Source organism: Phoca vitulina, unplaced genomic scaffold (assembly GCF_004348235.1).
Source record: "Phoca vitulina isolate PV1807 unplaced genomic scaffold, GSC_HSeal_1.0 scaffold40, whole genome shotgun sequence".
NCBI lineage: Eukaryota > Metazoa > Chordata > Mammalia > Carnivora > Phocidae > Phoca > Phoca vitulina.
In genome coordinates this window covers 15,567,448-15,585,170 of record NW_022589743.1, presented here as the reverse complement: position 1 = coordinate 15,585,170, position 17,723 = coordinate 15,567,448, and the positions used below count along the sequence as shown (strand labels likewise).

At 35.3% G+C, this 17,723-nt stretch overlaps 1 protein-coding gene across 11 annotated transcripts in view; it reads left to right on the top strand.

Moving 5' to 3' along the window:
• SYNRG (synergin gamma) overlaps positions 1-17,723 on the top strand; it is a 77,874-nt gene that overhangs the window by 17,447 nt on the left and 42,704 nt on the right. For 4 of the 11 annotated variants that reach the window (XM_032428518.1, XM_032428522.1, XM_032428521.1 and 1 more), the window contains exons 4-11: positions 4,435-4,565; positions 5,216-5,321; positions 5,857-5,968; positions 10,530-10,832; positions 11,722-11,955; positions 12,879-12,956; positions 15,223-15,419; positions 16,031-16,279. In XM_032428518.1, coding sequence (XP_032284409.1) covers positions 4,435-4,565; positions 5,216-5,321; positions 5,857-5,968; positions 10,530-10,832; positions 11,722-11,955; positions 12,879-12,956; positions 15,223-15,419; positions 16,031-16,279 — 1,410 coding nt within the window. The remainder of the gene's footprint in view (positions 1-4,434; positions 4,566-5,215; positions 5,322-5,856; positions 5,969-10,529; positions 10,833-11,721; positions 11,956-12,878; positions 12,957-15,222; positions 15,420-16,030; positions 16,280-17,723) is intronic. The other 7 variants (XM_032428520.1, XM_032428523.1, XM_032428519.1 and 4 more) reach the window with 3 other exon arrangements.

Below are 17,723 nucleotides of genomic sequence, written 5' to 3'. Positions count from 1 at the left end.
TTGGCCATTTGTATATCTTCTTTGGAGAAATGTTTATTGAAGTCTGTCCATTTTGGAATTGAGTTTTTTGTTGTTGAATTGTAAGAGTTCTCTATATATTTTAGATATTAATCCCTTATCAGATGTATGATTTGCAAATATTTTCTTCCATTCTGTGGGCTCCCCTTTTACTCTGTGGATAGTGTTTCTTGATGTACAAATTTTTAAGGTTTTCATGGAGTCCAAGTTGTTCATTGCTTTTTTTTTTTTTTTTTTAATGTTTGGTAGAATTCACCAGCAAAGCCATCAGGTCCAGGACTTTTCTTGTTGGAAGATTTTGATTACTGACTAAATATCTGTGGCTATATGACAAGTCTTCCCATGTTATTCTTCTTTTCAAAATTATTTTAACTATTCTAGTTCTTTTATCTTTCCATATAAGTTTTAGAATAATGTCTATATCTATGAAAAGTCTTACTGGAGTTTTGATAGGAATTATTAATTACCTTTTTATCAATTTGGGGGAAATTGACATCTTTAATATGTGAATTCTTGGAATATATGAGCATGACATGTCTCTCCATTTATTTAGGTCTTTGATTTCTGTCATCCGCATTGTATAGTTTTCAGCATATAAGTTCTTTAAGTGTTTTGTTAGATTTACGTCTAGGCATTTCATTCTTTTGAGTAATTGTAAATGGCATTGTAGTTTTTATTTCAGTGTCCTGTTCATTGCTAGTATATAGAAATGATTGATCTGGGTATGTTTGTTTTGTAACCTGCAACTTTGGTGAACTCACTTATTCTAGGAATTTTTTTGTAGATTCCTCAGGATTTTCTTTGAAGATATTCATATCCTTTTATCGAATTTTAACATACCATATTTGCTTCATATTTTTAAAAGAATTGAACAAAACAGTTACAATTCCATTCTTCTACTTCCCCAGAGTTGGTTATCACTATCAAGAATTCAGTGCTTATTGTTTTCGTATGTATTCTTATCTTCTACTATTTTACATGTTTGAATATTCATGGACATTATATATTTTCTAGGTTTTGTACCCTTCTGCTTTGATTTTTTTATTTGACATTGTTTCTCCCCTAGATTTATCCCTGTTACAGAGTGAAGTCAAGTTTGTTCATATAGCTGCTGTGTAGTGTTCCAGTGCATGAGTATATATACTTCTGTTGATGGACATTTAAGTTGCTTCCAATTTTTTTGCTATTTTTTCCAGTTTTATTGATTTCTAAGAGTTCATTGTATATTCTGGGGTCTTGCCTTTGTGGTTATTTGTGTTGCCAGTGTCTCCTCCTAAACTTTGGTTTGTCTTTTAATTTTGGTGGTGGTGTCCTGTGTTGTAAAAGTTAAGTCAGATGGATAAATAATTTCTTTTATGGTTTTGAGTTTTGTGTCTCAGACATAGTCCTACTCTGAGATCATAATATTATTCTCCTATATTTTCTTATTAAACCTATCTGGAATTGTTCTTTGGTATCAGTGTGAGTCTAAAGTTCTAATTTTATTATTTTCCATTTGAGTAGCCAATTGTCTCCAGATCATTTATCAATATCTGATTCTTTACTCATTGATTTCTAAGATTATTCCTATACTATCCAATTTCTTTATATGCTTTGGATTAGTTTCTGAGCTCTTCTATTTATCCCATTGCTATTTCTGTCTATCCCTGCATCAATAACTATCTTAGTCTCCTAATTTTTCTAGCCTAAGATAAGCCTTGATATCTGCTAGTGTGATCCTCTTAGTTCTTCATTTAAAGAATTTTAGCCCTTCATGGTTCTTTCCTCTTCAATATAAATTTTAAGATAAGCTTGTCAAATTCCACATAAAATCTGTTGGGATTTTGATTGAAATTGATATTTTTACTTTTTTAGTCTGTCATCTCTCTCCAGTTACTCAAATCTTTAGTAGCCTTCAGTATTCTTCATCTAGGGAGTGAACTTCTTTATCTTTAGTGTTTTTAGCAGTTTATTGGATATATCTCAGATTTCTGAGTTATCTCTTTTGTCATGTCATCCACCCAGTATATAACTAAAGATTAGTATTTTTTAACCTTTTGGTGTATCTAGATTTTAAAAGAATGTATTAAAAAACTAAAAATGTATAAACTAACCTTTCAGTAGTCGGAGAAAGACAAAATATCATTTAGCAAGTTTGATGATTCTTGAAGAACAGAATTTTGTGAATAGGAAGGCAATGTGCATAATAATGCCTTTCCTTCTTTCATTCTTTATTATTTTTTGTGGAATATCTGGTCTTTTGACCTATATGAGTTGAGTGGGGTTTTTTGCATTTTATGTGCCTTGGGTAAACTAAATCAATTTAAAAAGGAACTTAATCCCTCACCACAAGAAAGAAATGGTGATTCTGTGACATGATGGAGGTGTTAATGCTGTGTTGGTAATCATTTTGCAGTATGTAAGTGTATCACATCAGCAAGTTGCATACCTGAAAATTACACAGTGGTATGTCAGCTATATCTCAGTAAAGCTGTAAAAAAATAGGGAATTGATTAAGTAAGTTATTATATTTAAATAGAGCTGGAAAAAAATAAATGTAATCCTAGGACTACAGTGCTAATTTTTAGCAGCAAGAGAACCACACTATGACTAAAAGTAAGTATACATTGCCACCCCCACCCAATATTTAGAATAGAAAGTGTTAGTAATTAAGCAATATGAATTATTTGTAATTCCCGTTGTAAGGTCCTAAAACCATTCATAAGCCTTCCAAGCTGCTACTATTCATTAAGCAGGTATATGACTGAGCATATGAATAGACACACAACAGAACACATTAAAATTGTTTTTAAGTCTAAATCTGTGGTAGTTGTTGGTAATTGGAGAGGCAGCATGGCCTAATGGTGGAGAACATGGACTTTGGAACCAGACGCTGCCTGGTTCTAATACTGGCTCTGCCACTTACCAGCAATAAGTAAGGTAGGTAAATATCTTGTACTTCAGTTTCCTCATCTGTAAAATGAGAATAATAGTAATTATTATTATTAGTTATTATTATTACTGTTATAATAGTAATGGATCTTAGTCTTGTTAAAAAAACAAACTTCATTAAAAATGAATTGCTGAGGGGCACCTGGCTGGCTCAGTCAGTGGAGCATGTGACTTGATCTCGGGGTTGTGAGTTCCAGCCTCTTAGGTATAGAGATTACTTAAAAGTAAAGAATCTTTAAAAAAAAAAAAAAGTGATAAAAATCTGACTATATTAATTCCCATAGTGTGAATCTAATCTTTACCTTAAAGTAATTTAAACTTGGTAGTTTACATTAACCAAGTTTGTATAAGGTTAGGGGAGTTAAGTTTTATTACAAACACATCCTTCATCCTCTATAACTGAAAGTAGCAATCCTGGAATAATGGACTAGGCAATTTGGGTGACTGAAGTAGCTGGATGCATGTATTCAGGTTTTTGAAGGAAGAGAGAGGATAAAAGGTTTAGAAGAAGCAAGGAGGAATATTCCCCTTCTTTGCAGGAAATGTGGAAGAGAAGCAGCAGTCTCCAGATGAGAGAGCGCTTCCGGGGACAGCCAGGTTTCAGTTAGGACAGAAGGGAAGCCTTTCAGGGAGAAGGCTGAGGAGTAGAATTTCCACTCAGTGTAAATTAGCCATTATCATCATTATCAGTGTCCTCATCATCATCATTAACATTAGATTTTGTGATTATCTATTGTGTAATACTATTCTTACTTCTGGATGCTTGAATAAACTTTATACTGTGGTATTGCTATGTCATTTATTGCTGATTAAATACATTTTACTTTCTGTAAAAGTTTGGATATCAGGTCTGTGATAATAAACATCAAAATATTCATTATCCTATCATACTTATTGGAAAAGCATGTTTAATCTCATTTTTGGAGTAACTACCATATGCCAGGCTCTAATCTGTTGCTGGAAATACAAAGACATGTAAGATCTTTTCAAGGAGTATGGGTCAGTGAGCTCACCAGAATATACCCCGTGTGTGCTTCCATGCACACACGCCCTCAGACTGTTAGTAGTGGTCACCTCTAAGACAAGGAAATGAAAGAGGTGAGATAGTAAGGGGAGATTTCCATTTTTAGCCTGTATTTTTTTACTCTGTTATTTAAAAAAATCATCGTATAGTTCATTAATATATTAATTAAGAATTTATGGAAGTCATATTTTTTCTTTGTAACAATTAAAAGGAGGAATTGTGGGGTGCCTGGGTGGCTCAGTTGGTTAAGTGGCTGCCTTTGGCTCGGGTCATGATCCTGGAATCCCGGGATCGAGTCCTGCATCGGGCTTTCTGCTCAGAGGGGAGTCTGCTTCTCCCTCTGACCCTCCCCCCTTTTGTGCTCTCTCTCTCTCTCTCAAATAAATAAATAAAATCTTTTTTAAAAATTTAAAAAATAATAAAAGGAGGAATTTTGTTTTTTAAGCCTTTGTTTCTTTCAGGCAGGGATACCAATGGGACCAATGCCAGCAGCAGGAATGCCTTACCTGGGACAAACACCTTTTCTGGGAATGCGTCCTCCGGGCCCACAGTACACTCCAGACATGCAGAAGCAGTTTGCTGAAGAGCAGCAGTAAGAGACCTCAGGAGTCAAGCATAAAGACACATGATAGCTGCTATTTTAAGAACGGTCAAATGTTCTTTAATGCAGATTTGAAGCCAGTACAGTCGTGTCGCCTTTAAGATACTTGCAATACATTATTATATATGTTTTAAGCAAGAATGGACCTTACGGATCCTCTAATTCAACCCTGTAATTTTACATTTAGGGAAAGTGCGGTTCAGAGGATGAAGTGACTTGTCAGTCCAGGTCACACAGTTACTAGCAAAGCCTGGACCCAAATGTAGGCCTCCTGATGCCCCAAGCATTGCTCTTTCTCTGGTACAACACTGCCTTCCCAAGTCAGAGTTCCCTTTTTGTCTACCTTTGTCTGTTTTTGGAGATTATTTTTGAATGCAAAAGGTTATCTCTTTCTCTTGCAAATTAGACAAGAAATAAATTCATGTGTATAATTTAGGTAAATCTTTTTTTGGACTCATTTCATATATTTCGAAATTAATGTAATGAGGAAATGGTATTGTCATAAGAAATTAGATCTAATTAGCAGTGAGGTTTTTAGTTCTAGAAATGTAAGGTGATATTGCTAAAACTATTAGAAGTATGAATATAACACAGTTTATAATCTCTGAAGCTAGTTCTTTACTAGATTGTTTTTCCTTCAGAAAACGATTTGAACAGCAACAGAAGCTCTTAGAAGAAGAAAGAAAAAGACGCCAGTTTGAAGAGCAGAAGCAAAAGCTCAGACTTCTGAGTAGTGTGAAACCTAAGGTAATATATTCCACCACCACGGCCCACATACACCCTGCATATGCCTCTCGCTCATTCAGTGGATTCTGTCACTTGGGCACCAGCCCAAGCTCAGGCTGTGGTTGATTCATTTGGGTCTGAGTCTAAAAGTGAAGAATTCTTCTTTTCCTGTAAGACACTGTATTATGGAACGGAATGAGATATCAACCATCATCTTTTCAACTCTTTTTTTACTACCATTGGTATGTTTGTGATCTTTTCTTGGGAAGATTAATAATTGATTTTAATACTAATTAATATAGGATACTTAATATCATTTGTTTCCTGAAGTATTTATAAATGAACCCTTTAATATTTTTTTGTTTTATAGAGTGTCATTTTATGCCTTTGGTATATGTATATACTTATCAGTGTTTTTCTGACTTAGAGAATTCCCTATCCGAAGTATGTGGTAAAAATACTGAAAACAGACCAATATCTATACTTTTAATTTGGGAGGATCTAGGATGAAGTAAGCCATAAGTGAAGATATATCCATATATCTGTTGTCTCTTAGACGGGAGAGAAGAGTAGAGATGATGCTTTGGAAGCCATAAAAGGAAACTTGGATGGATTTTCCAGAGATGCTAAGATGCACCCTACTCCAGCATCACACCCTAAGAAACCAGGTAATTTTAATTTAAAATTTTTCTTTCATTGGAAGGTGATTTCCTGTGTGTTTAATTGACCATTACGTGTGTGTGTGTGTGTGGAGAGTCAGTGCTCATTTCATCCTTCAAGCTGAGTAAAGATTTGGATGTTTTAAAATTTATAAGGGGTTAAGAATAACATTTCATTAATAGATGAAGAGTTGTTGAATCATTCAGCCAACCAAGTACTCTTTTCTGCTGGCATATATTACGTTGATAAATTTCATCTTAGACTCTTGTATTGTAGTACCTTTTATAGGTGATATCAGTAGGGAATAATCTAATATTGGCACAGTTACCAGTTCTTGACTTTCTGGGACAGCTTTAACTCTGGCCTATTAAATTCGCTTGTTAGATTATATACTCAGATTCTCATTCCAAATGTTCCCCAAAGTAAAATATATAGCAAGCTTGAAAAGAGAATGGATATAGCAGTCAGATTGAGTTCAGAAAGGAAAAACATAAATAAAAATGAAAATTATAAGCTAAATAACCACTCAGGAAGTAATTGAAAAATAGATATTGGAATGCTTGGAACTGGACCCTGTGTGGAACTTAGAAGAAGAAGGCAGAGATGAATGGTCATTGTTAGGGCAAACACTGTTCTGTCCATATAATGCCCTTTTTGGACAACTAGGTGTAGTTTAACAATCTCATTGTTAATAAATTGTTTTGATGTTTAAGTGGTCTCATGAATTCAGTCAACATGCATGCAGTTAGCTGTTTCTAGTTAACTGCTTTATACTTATCCAAAAAAAGATTTTTTAATGCAAGCCCAAGAAGTTTCCAGAGCTTCTCCAGTTAGGGACTTATACCTAGGCCTAAAGTACATACAAAGAGTTTTCAGCCTTTTACCCACCAAAGGCATCTATTAATCCCCCTGCCCCCACTGACTGTTTACCTTAAAATGTGGAATATACAAACTATCACATAATTTTATACTTCTTCTTAATCATGTATATCACTGTGAGAGTCTATAAACCAAATATATATAACACATAGATTAACATAATTCTAGTCAAATGCAAAGAAACATTGGTTTAGCATTTGCAGCCTTATTGCTGGTAAATATTTAGGGTCCATTTAAAAAATACTCATAGTAGCTCTCAGTTTTCCATTAGTACTATTTTCTACCAGTACTGGTCTGAGAACCCAAATTGAGAACTTAAATTCACACTCTCGTAACCATTTTTAGGAGGGGTGGGCATTCATTGGGTCATGGCTTTTTTTTTTTTTTTTTTTTTTTAACAAAATTAATTAAGACAGTAGTCTTGGATATTCATTTTACATCTTTCATAAAACCTGGAAGCATTGAAGATTCTATTTTATGAATCCAAAGGAGAAGTGTCCAAAAGAGAAGCATGTGGTGTCCCCATTTTTCAGATGAGAGCGTTTTTTAAAAAGACTGCTCCTGTGGCATTAGACTTTAGTAAATGTTAAAGCAATTTAAAGTAGTTAAAAATATGAAGAAGGTTTACATGTAGAAAACCCTAAAGACCACCAAAAAATGTTAGAACTAGTAAATGAATTCAGTGAAGTTATAGAGTACAAAGTCAATAAGTAAAAATCTGTTGCACTTCTATACACTAACAGCAAACTATCAGAAAAAGAAATTAAGAAAACAGTTTCATTTACACTTGCATCAAATAGAATAAAAGACCTAGGAATAAATGTAACCAAGATGAAAGACCTGTATACTGAAAACTTTAAGACATCGATGAAAGTAACTGAAGAAGACACACACAAAAAAGGAAAGATTCTTTGTGCTCATGGATTGAAAAAATGACTATTGTTAAAATGTCCATGTTACCCAAAGCAATCTACAGATTTCAGTGCAATTCCTATCAAAATTCCAGTGGCATTTTTTCACAGAAATAGAACAATCCTAAAATTTGTATAGAACCACAAAAGACCTCAAATAGCCAAAGCAGTCTTAAGAAAGAAGACTAATCATGACATACCTTGATTTCAAAGTATATCACAAAGCTGTAGTAATCAAAACAATATGATACTGGCATAGAAACAGAAACATAGATCAGTGGAACAGAATAGAGAGTCCAGAAATAAATCCAAACACATCTGGTCAATTTATGACAAAGCAAGAATACACAATGGGGAAAGGACAGTCTGTTCAATAAATGGTGTTGGGAAAACTGAACAGCCACATGCAAAAGAATGAAACTAGATTACTATCTTATACCATACACAAAAATTAATTCAAAATGGATTAAAGACTTGAATGTAAGACCTGAAACCATAAAACCCTTAGAAGAAAACATAGGTGGTAAGCTTTTGACATTGGTTTTGGCAATGATTTTTTTGGATCTGATTCCAAAATCAAAGGCAACAAAAGCAAAAATAAAGAAGTGGAACAACATCAAACTAAAAAGTTTCTGCATAGCAGAGGAAACCATCAACAAAATAAAAAGGCAGCCAACTGAATGGGAGAAAATATTTGCAAATCATATATCCATAAGGGCTGATATCCAAAGTAGACAAAGAACTCCTACAACTCAATAGCAAAAAAAAAAAAATCTGGTGAAAAAAATGGGCAGAGGATCTGAATAGACATTTTGACAGAGAAGACATACAGATGGTCAACAGGCACATGAAAAGATGCTCAGCATCACTAATCTTTAGGGAAATGCAAATCGCATTGCAAACTACAATGAGATACCACCTCATACTAGAATTACTGTCACCAAAAGACAAATGACTGTCACCAAAAAGACAAACAATAAGTATTGGCAAGGATGTGGAGAAAAGAGAACCCTCGTGCATTGTTGGTGGGAATGTAGGTTGGTGCAGCCACTGTGGAAAACAGTGTGAAGGTTCCTCAAAAAATTAAAAATAGAGCTACCATATGATCCAGCAATTCCACTACTGGGTATTTATCCAAAGAAAATAAGAACACTAACTCAAAAAAATATATACACCCCATATTCATTGCAGCATTATTTACAATAGCCAAGGTATGGAAGCAACCTAAGTGTACATTGATGGATGAATTGGTAAAGAAGATATGGTGTATGTATACAACAGAATACTACTCAGCCATAAAAAAGAATGGAATCTTGCCATTGGCAACAATGTGGATGGATCTTGAGGGTATTAGGCTAAGTGAAACAAGTCAGAGAAAGACAAACACCATATGATTTTACTTGTATGTGGAATCTGAAAAACAAAACGAAGGAAGGAGAACAGAACGGTAGTTGACAGAGGAAAGTAGGGGGTGGGAGGTGGGTGAAATGGGTGAAGGAGCTCAAGAGGCTCAAACTTCCAGTTATGAATAAGTCATGGGGTTGTAATGTACAGCATGAGGACTATAGTCAGTAATTTTGTAGTGCATATTTGAAAGTTAGCTTAAAGTTCTCATTATGAGAGAAAACATTTTTTTTGTAACTTTGTATGGTAACAAATGGTAATGAGACTTACTGTGGTGATCATCTCACAGTGTATATACTATTATCAAATCGCTGTGTTGTACACCTGAAGCTATGTGTGTTAGCCATACCTCAACAACAGCAGCAAAGGCAGATTGAGAGGCACATGGTCCAGTTTGAAGCTGGCTGCGGACGATGGAGGGACAGAGATGGAGATAGTCAGGGATGATGTTGCCTTTATCTGTGTATCTGTGTGTGACTGTAGTTTTTAAAAGTTGATTTATTTAAAATAAATTTTGTGGATTTTGAGAAAAGAATGTGAAGAAGCAAAAATAATATTATTAAATGAAGTCCCTATAGAGAAGGCTTATTACATAAGTAAATCTCACATTTAACAGTAAAGAGCTGCAATGATGTTTATAGACTTTCGAGCCAAAGGTCTTTTAAACATAGTCCTCAGTCAGGGTTTACTTTCTTAAATTGTTGAGTTGTTTGACTTAGCACTTTATGGTGTCCCAATTTTGATGCTTTTTACAGTACCACCTTGGTATTTGGTTTAATGTTCTTTTGTAATTTTCATTCCTCAAGTGGTAGCTTTACTGATGTGAACTATGTATTTAAAGTGTATGGATTAGGCATGATATATTGAAAATGACAAGTATGTATCATGCATTGTTTCTAACTGGCATAATGAAATTTAATCATCAGAGTACGTATCTGTCCAAAATGTATTCAGCAGCATGGAGGTAGGTTTTCTAATATGTGGTACATACTGGTTTGAGAGGATATAATCCAAACAGATGACGTGGGTGTCAAAAGTAATCACCACTTTGATGTAAATTATTAGTGGTCTCAGGGAAAAAAACTGTAATAAAAGAAGGGAGGAAATTTTGAGTTTAAATTTTCTTGTTTTTTGAACAAAATGTAAAATAACCATAAAACTGGTTTTTGAAAAGAGAAAAATTGTGTGTAAATAGACATCAAAGTGTTTTTCATTCATTTCATAATTCCATTGGACTCTCATTGCATGTTAGTTCTTGTTCACCTCTGCTATTCATGTTTCAGTATACTCTTTTGGAATTGCACTACATCTTAATTTCTTTTTTCCTTGCTGATTTTCATTTCTGAGTGTTTCATTGCCATTTTCCATTTTGCAGATTATTCCACATCATCTCATTCTACTAAAACTGTCTCCCCATCATCTGCCTTTCTTGATGAAGAAGAATTCAGTGACTTTATGCAGGGGCCTGTTGAAGTGCCCACATGTGGTCCTTCTTCCACTTCCCAGCCTTTTCAGTCTTTCCATCCCACCACCCCACTTGGCCAGTTGCATACACAGAAGGCTGGAGCACAGCCTCTCCCTCCAGGTCAGATTCCAGTGTCTTTTGCCTTACATGGTGTCCCTGGGCAAATTCCTTCTTTCTCTACTGCTGCAGCCTCATACAATGTACAGAAAGCAGGTAACTCCTAGAATATTAATGAAAGCATTCTTAAGATAATCTTGGATAATTTATTTCTTTTATATAAGTAGAATAATACACTGTTGTTGGTAAAGAAACATGTACCTGAATATATGAGTACTGTTGAAATTCACCCAAATAAGAATCTAGATTTTTTAATTCTGGGGGCCTCACATTCCAGAAAAATGATTTAAAACTTTTGCTCCTAAATTAGGAGCTATTTAAACCACCTTCAAACTTTAAAAACAAACTGATTTCTACAGAGTACTCTTGTTTGAGAAAATCACCAATATTTTGTTCAGAGTAATGAATTAAGAAAAGCTGCTTTAGAAAGTGCTCTCTCTGGTTCAGTGGTAGAGCACTTGGGGGGCAGAAGCCCGGGTTCTCCATTTATTGTCAGTGTGTCCTTGGACAAATCTTTAAACTGTACCTTAGTTTAGCACTTGTGAAAAGATGGGAGGGGGGACAGTTACACCTTCATTCTTGAGACATATATCCTAGCAAACTTAGTCCAAACTTCCCCAGTTGGCAGATGTAGAAACACACCCAGAGATGACTTTACTGGCCAAGGGCCTCCCCAGCAGTGAGTAGAAGTGTCTCTATCTTGTGGAGGTCGTCAGAGTCCTAAGGTAGCACTCCTTCCACTATACCATTCTACCTGCTGGCTCATAGAATTCTTGAGAACCAAAGTAGGTAATGATGTTTAAGTTCTCTAAAACCTCTAAAGTCTTTCAGGTCCTATAAAAGTGTGTAGTGACTGGATTATTTCAAAATTTACGTTATGTGTGGCAGGGCCTACCCTTGAGAATCTGGGGATGGAAATGGATAATTGAAAAAAAATCCGAAATTTGCAATTTTATACAAATAACCCTTCATGCTGTTTGTTTAGGCCCTTCCTTGGAGGAGAAGCTCCTAGTATCTTGTGATATAAGTACGTCTGGGCAGGAACAAATTAAATTAAATACTTCTGAAGTTGGGCACAAAGCCCTAGGCCCAGGTTCCAGTAAGAACCATCCCAGTTTAACGACCAAAAACGGGGGTGCTGTAGATGGACGTGTAAGTGGTACCACCACTGCAGAGGCAGAAAAGACTTCAGACCAAAACCTGTCCATTGAAGAGAGTGGTGAGCTCATGAAATACTCAGCAAAAAGTTTATTTAACCAAATGTCGCTCAAATGCTAACACCTTAAGCATTAATCTTCAAATGAATGCTGCTTCATTTTGCTAATCAGTATTTTGCTTAAAATATTTTTAATGCATTCCTTTCTCCAATTAACCCCTACGATTTTGCTCTGAATTCTTTCAGCACAGTTATTCCTTTTAAAAATTTTATGATAACCAGTTTTTTAAATCAGAATCATTCCTGATTTTAAATTTCTTTTCCTTTTATTTTATAAAAACTCTTTCTCCCCTCTTACACTTTCTCTTCTTCTATAAGGGTTGAAAGTTAAAATTTAACTGGAAAAGTCACCAATGAGAAATAGTTTTGTTTCTCTGAAATAAATCATACACACTGCTGCCTAAAAGATCCAAGTTTTTATAAACTCAGCTTGCAGAGATAAATTAGAATTTGCATGGCATAGGAGACAAACTTTTGGAGGATTTTTTCTGAACAAAATAAAAATTAAAAATCCCATACATTAAGGCAGCAGTGTTATATTCAGGTTAAAAAAAAAATCAGACTTTGCAAAGAAGTATTATTAAAAGCTGCAAGGAAAGCTTGAGCCAATTACATTTTTTTTTTACGTGTGTAATTTTTAAACCACTGGCTGTCATGTTTTCTCCTTTAATTTGTAATATGTGAAATGGTGCAAGCCTCATGTGATTCAGAATATTGATTTGGTACATTTTAGTTTTTTTCGCTTTCTCTTTAGGACATAGTTAATGTACAGAGTTGTTTAGAAACCAAATCTTTTAATCGTATTGGTGACTTTTTTTTAGTATCTTCAGCCAGCGCTCTTCTTATAAAAAAGGGTGACTCAGTGCAATTTCCCCATCATCTGCATGGACCGTTATATACGTTAAATAATGTTTCTTATCTCCTAGGTGTGGGAGTATTTCCCTCACAGGATCCTGTTCAGCCCAGAATGCCTCCTTGGATTTACAATGAGAGTTTGGTTCCAGGTAAAAAAGCTGCTTTGTCCAGGATTCCCATCTGGATATTTCACTTTAAGTGTTGAAAACAGAGTTGTGAATATCTACTGTTGTGGTTACAAAATATGCAGAAGGAATTTTAACTTTTTTCTTGTTTATTTTTTTCTGAAAGAGTACAGAAAATTTTAAAGATCTGGTATTTCTAAAGACAGCCTTATGTGTGAAATAGCTATATAAATGTGGGAGAAATGTTTTGCTTTAATGTTTTATTGACCATCATAGACTTTTATTTCTAAAAGCTTTGCTTAGATTTATCATGCTTTAAAAGATACTGTTATTTCATAGATTATTAATAACCTCTCAAGAATAGTACTAATACGAGTGCCTGGGTGGCTCAGTTGGTTAAGCGTCTGCCTTCGGCTCAGGTCATGATCCTGGGGTCCTGGGATTGAGCCCCATGTCAGGCTCCCTGCTCAGTGGGGAGCCCGCTTCTCCCTCTCCTCTGCTGGCTCCCCCTGCTTGTGCTCTCTCGCTGTCTCTCAAATAAATATATAAAATCTTTAAAAAAAAAAATAGTACTAATACATTTAATGTAATTTTCTGAACTCGTGGTGATTAATTTTTATATTTTAAAATATATTTGTTTTATGACTTATAATATGTGAAGTAAAAGACCAAGTAGCATCTTTTTCAACATTGGAAGGTGGTGTTTACTTTTTACTTTATGTATATTATTACTGCTGAGCCAAAAAAATCCCTAAGGTGCATATTTTGTGATAGTATTCAGTTGATACGAGGAAATACTCTGTTGAGCCATGGCTGATGTGCCCACAGTAATGACTATTATAGCAGCATGTGTTAATCTTAATATATTGTAACATGTTCAGTTTGCTGTATTTTGCCAATCCCTGGAAAATTGTAGCTGAACTTTTTGGGGTAAAACCAGTAATGTCTACTTTATATCATAATCATGTACTCACCAATTGAAAGGCTAATTTCCCCAAATCCTATGGGACTTCATTTGTACATAAAAATAATAGGTTTTCTTCCAGGTGCCCGTTAGACAGTTTGCATCTTCTTACTCTCTGTCTTCAAGCCAAACAAACAAAACCCAGATCTTGGGGCGCCTGGGTGGCTCAGAGGGTTAAGTGTCTGCCTTCAGCTCAGGTCATGATCCCAAGGTCCTGGGATCGAGCTCTGCATTGGGCTCCCTGCTCAGAGGGAAGCCTGCTTCCCCCTCTCCCACTTCCCCTGCATGTGTTCCCTGTCTCGCTGTGTCTCTCTCTGTCAAATCAATTAAAAAAAAAAATCTTAAAAAAAAAAAAAAACCCAGATCTGATATATTTTGGAGTTCCTTCCATTTTCTGCCAGCTTGTATTTCTCCCTCCTTCCAAACATACATGCACACATAATTTCCTAGCCAAAATATGTGTTTTTATAGCCAGCCTACTAACCTATAATCCATATTCAAATCCTGGATGTAAATTTTTTGCTTTAAACATTTTTTTTCTGTCTGCCTTAGCCCTACCCACTGTCATCCTCCAAAACTCGTCTAACTAGGGTTGCCAGATTTAGCAAATAAGCTTATATAACATCTATTCAATTTTGAATTTCAGATAAATAGTAAATAATTGTTTAGTATAAAAGTATGTCCCATGTGATATTAGCATCCTCTATTTTATATGGCAACCTCATCTCTAAGAGCCTTTCCCATTTTGTCCTTCGGAAACCCCATTTGACTGTGGAAAAACTCCTCAGCAGTTCCTTCCTTTTTTTTGAAACATGTATTCTGCTTTATCAACTTGACTGAAAATTGCTTTCTCTGAAGGCTCTATTCCCATAGCACCTTACCCAGTACTATTTTTGCTCATAACCTCTAATTCACTGGGGGAGGAGACAGGTGGTATTGGTACAGTTCTCGCCTCCCTACTGCTATTTTCAAACTGTTCCCACCATCATTACAACTTCTCTTTTAAAGTGCAAAGCATCTGTTTATACCACCTCCATCTTAGTATTGTTACTATCTTCTCCTGAATTTTAAGACTTTCTCTGACCCTTAGCCCCAAATCTTTATCTTCAGGACCAAGTTCCAGCCTGTCTTCTAAGCTGTAGACTCTGATTGTGTGTTGGAAATTTCCACTTGAATAACCTTTACAGCAATTCAAACCCTGACATGGCTTCAGTTCTGTTAAAGCAGTTTGACTTAAAATTATTCTTGTGTAAGCAACAATGACAACAAAAAAGAGCAATCACTTTTAATATGTTTATATTTGTAATCTGGTCTTTCCTTTGATAGATGCCTATAAGAAAATTTTAGAAATCACAATGACTCCAACTGGAATAGATACTGCTAAACTTTATCCCATCCTGATGTCATCTGGACTTCCCAGGGAAACTCTTGGACAGATATGGGCCTTAGCTAATCGAACTACACCTGGCAAACTTACTAAGGAAGAACTTTATACTGTTCTCGCCATGATAGCAGTAACACAGGTAGACATTGTTTCGTAAGTTTGATCAAATAACTTTTCAATATAAATCCTATTGACTACAACCTTGTAGAACTCCTTGTACATTAAAATTTAGATTATTTTTAGGATACAGTACTTCAAAAATGTACAGTTTTATATGATGCACATACTAGTAAAATATTCTTTTGTTTAAAGACTGTTTAGTATATTAACATTCTCTGACCTAACTGTATCCTTTCTGAACTTGAAAGTTATTCAATAATAGATGGAATTACTCTTCTTGTTTTTGAAATCCTTGTTTAAAATTCCTTAGATTTAAGTATTCTTGGTCTGGTAGCAATTTTTCTTATAATACAAAATCATTTTAAATGATTTGATTATAATGAATTAACCGAACTTGTCAGAGAGTACAGTGTCACCATTGAGCTGTGTTAACCATTTCTTTGCCTGATACTAGGTTTACATGGACCTTGTAAGTTATTTTCTTGTATCAAATTCATGAGTTTTGGGACTCAGTGTAGAAAGCTATCAGGACTACAGATTTTACATTTAGGTCTCCCTTTGCAATGGATTTAGATTATATGTGGTTTTCAATCCCCTAAAATGTTTCCATTTTCCTTCTATTCTGTATAGAGGGGTGTTCCTGCCATGAGTCCTGATGCTTTAAACCAATTTCCAGCCGCTCCTATTCCAACTTTAAGTGGCTTTCCTATGACTTTGCCTACTGCGGTGAGTCAGCCAACTGGGATGTCTTCAGGCCCTGCAGGCTCCATACCCCTCAACCTCGGACAGCCAGTCATGGGCATTAACCTTGTTGGACCAGTTGGGGGAGCTGCAGCCCAGGCTTCCAGTGGCTTCATGCCACCTTACCCTGCAAACCAGGTAAGTGGAGCAGCTGTGCATATTCCAAATAATCCCTGAAAGTGAATCTAGCAACTTTTTTCCCAAGGATGCAGAGAAGATTGTTGTATTATGATGGACACTGGAGGTGAAAATTAAACAGTAGTAAAACAATACAAAATTTCATTTCTCATTATTTAAAAAAAATGAAGAAATCTCTTAAGTCTTAAGAGATTTGAATTTTGGCTAAAAGTTTATATAGTTCTTTATAGTATATATATTTTAAACATCAAGCTTAATGAGGTTAACTAAATTCCTAGACTGTGTCTTTTGGAAAAGCTACTAAACCTGAAATTCAAATGCTTCCATTTATTTTTCACTTCTCAGATTAGCAAAAAGTTTAGAAAACAATAGTGTCAGGGAAAATGTAGGGAAAATGGTTTGCTGGTACAGCCTTCTTAGAAGGCAGGTTTGGCAATAACTGCCCAAATTCTAAATGTCTGTATATTCTGACCTAGCAGTCACACTATTAGGAATCTATCCCATAGAAATAGTAACTCAGATTAACAAAAATATGCAAGGATATTTGTTATAGCCTTGTTTATTAGAGTAAAAAGAAATAGCTAAATGTCCCTCAGAAGAAGGAAGGTAAATAAGTTTTGCTTCATCTATATAGTGGTAAACTATTTGATCATTAAAATGAAGAACTACTACATGTACAACATGGAAGAGATGTCCACATTATATTTATAATTACATCTTTTTTTTAAAGTGCAGAACAACATAGTATAAGCTCATTTTTCTATAAAACAAATGAACTGTTCACAGTACTTACTTCCAGAGCATGTGATTAGGAGTCAGTGTTCATTGTTGACTTTATACATACACTAATGGATTATAACAAGCTTGTATCACTTTGGTAATTTATATCGTGTATAAAATGTTTTTTAAAGATGGCAGGTTCTCAGTAATAAATATGATTTAGCTGCTTTAAAATTGTGTAGATTAGTTCTTTAAACCAGTCTTTTACCATTTGTACAAGAGAGTATCTAAAAATACAAGACAGGGGGGCACCTGGGTGGCTCAGTTGGTTAAGCGACTGCCTTCGGCTCAGGTCATGATCCTGGAGTCCCGGGATCGAGTCTCACATCGGGCTCCCTGCTCGGCGGGGAGTCTGCTTCTCTCTCTGACCCTCCCCCTCTTGTGCTTTCTCATTCTCTCTCAAACAAATAAGTGGAATCTTCAAAAATAGATAGTAAATAAATAAAATAAAAATACAAGACAGGGGCACCTGGGTGGCTTAGTCGGTTCAGCTTCTGACTCTTGATTTTGGCTCAGGTCATGATTTCAGGTCGTGAGTTTGAGCCACGCATCAGGTTCCACACTGGGGGTGAAGTCTGCTTAAGATTCTCTCTCTCCCTCTCCCTGTGACCCTCCCACCACCCCCCAAAATAAAAAAATACAAGACAGATTCTTGCTTTAGATA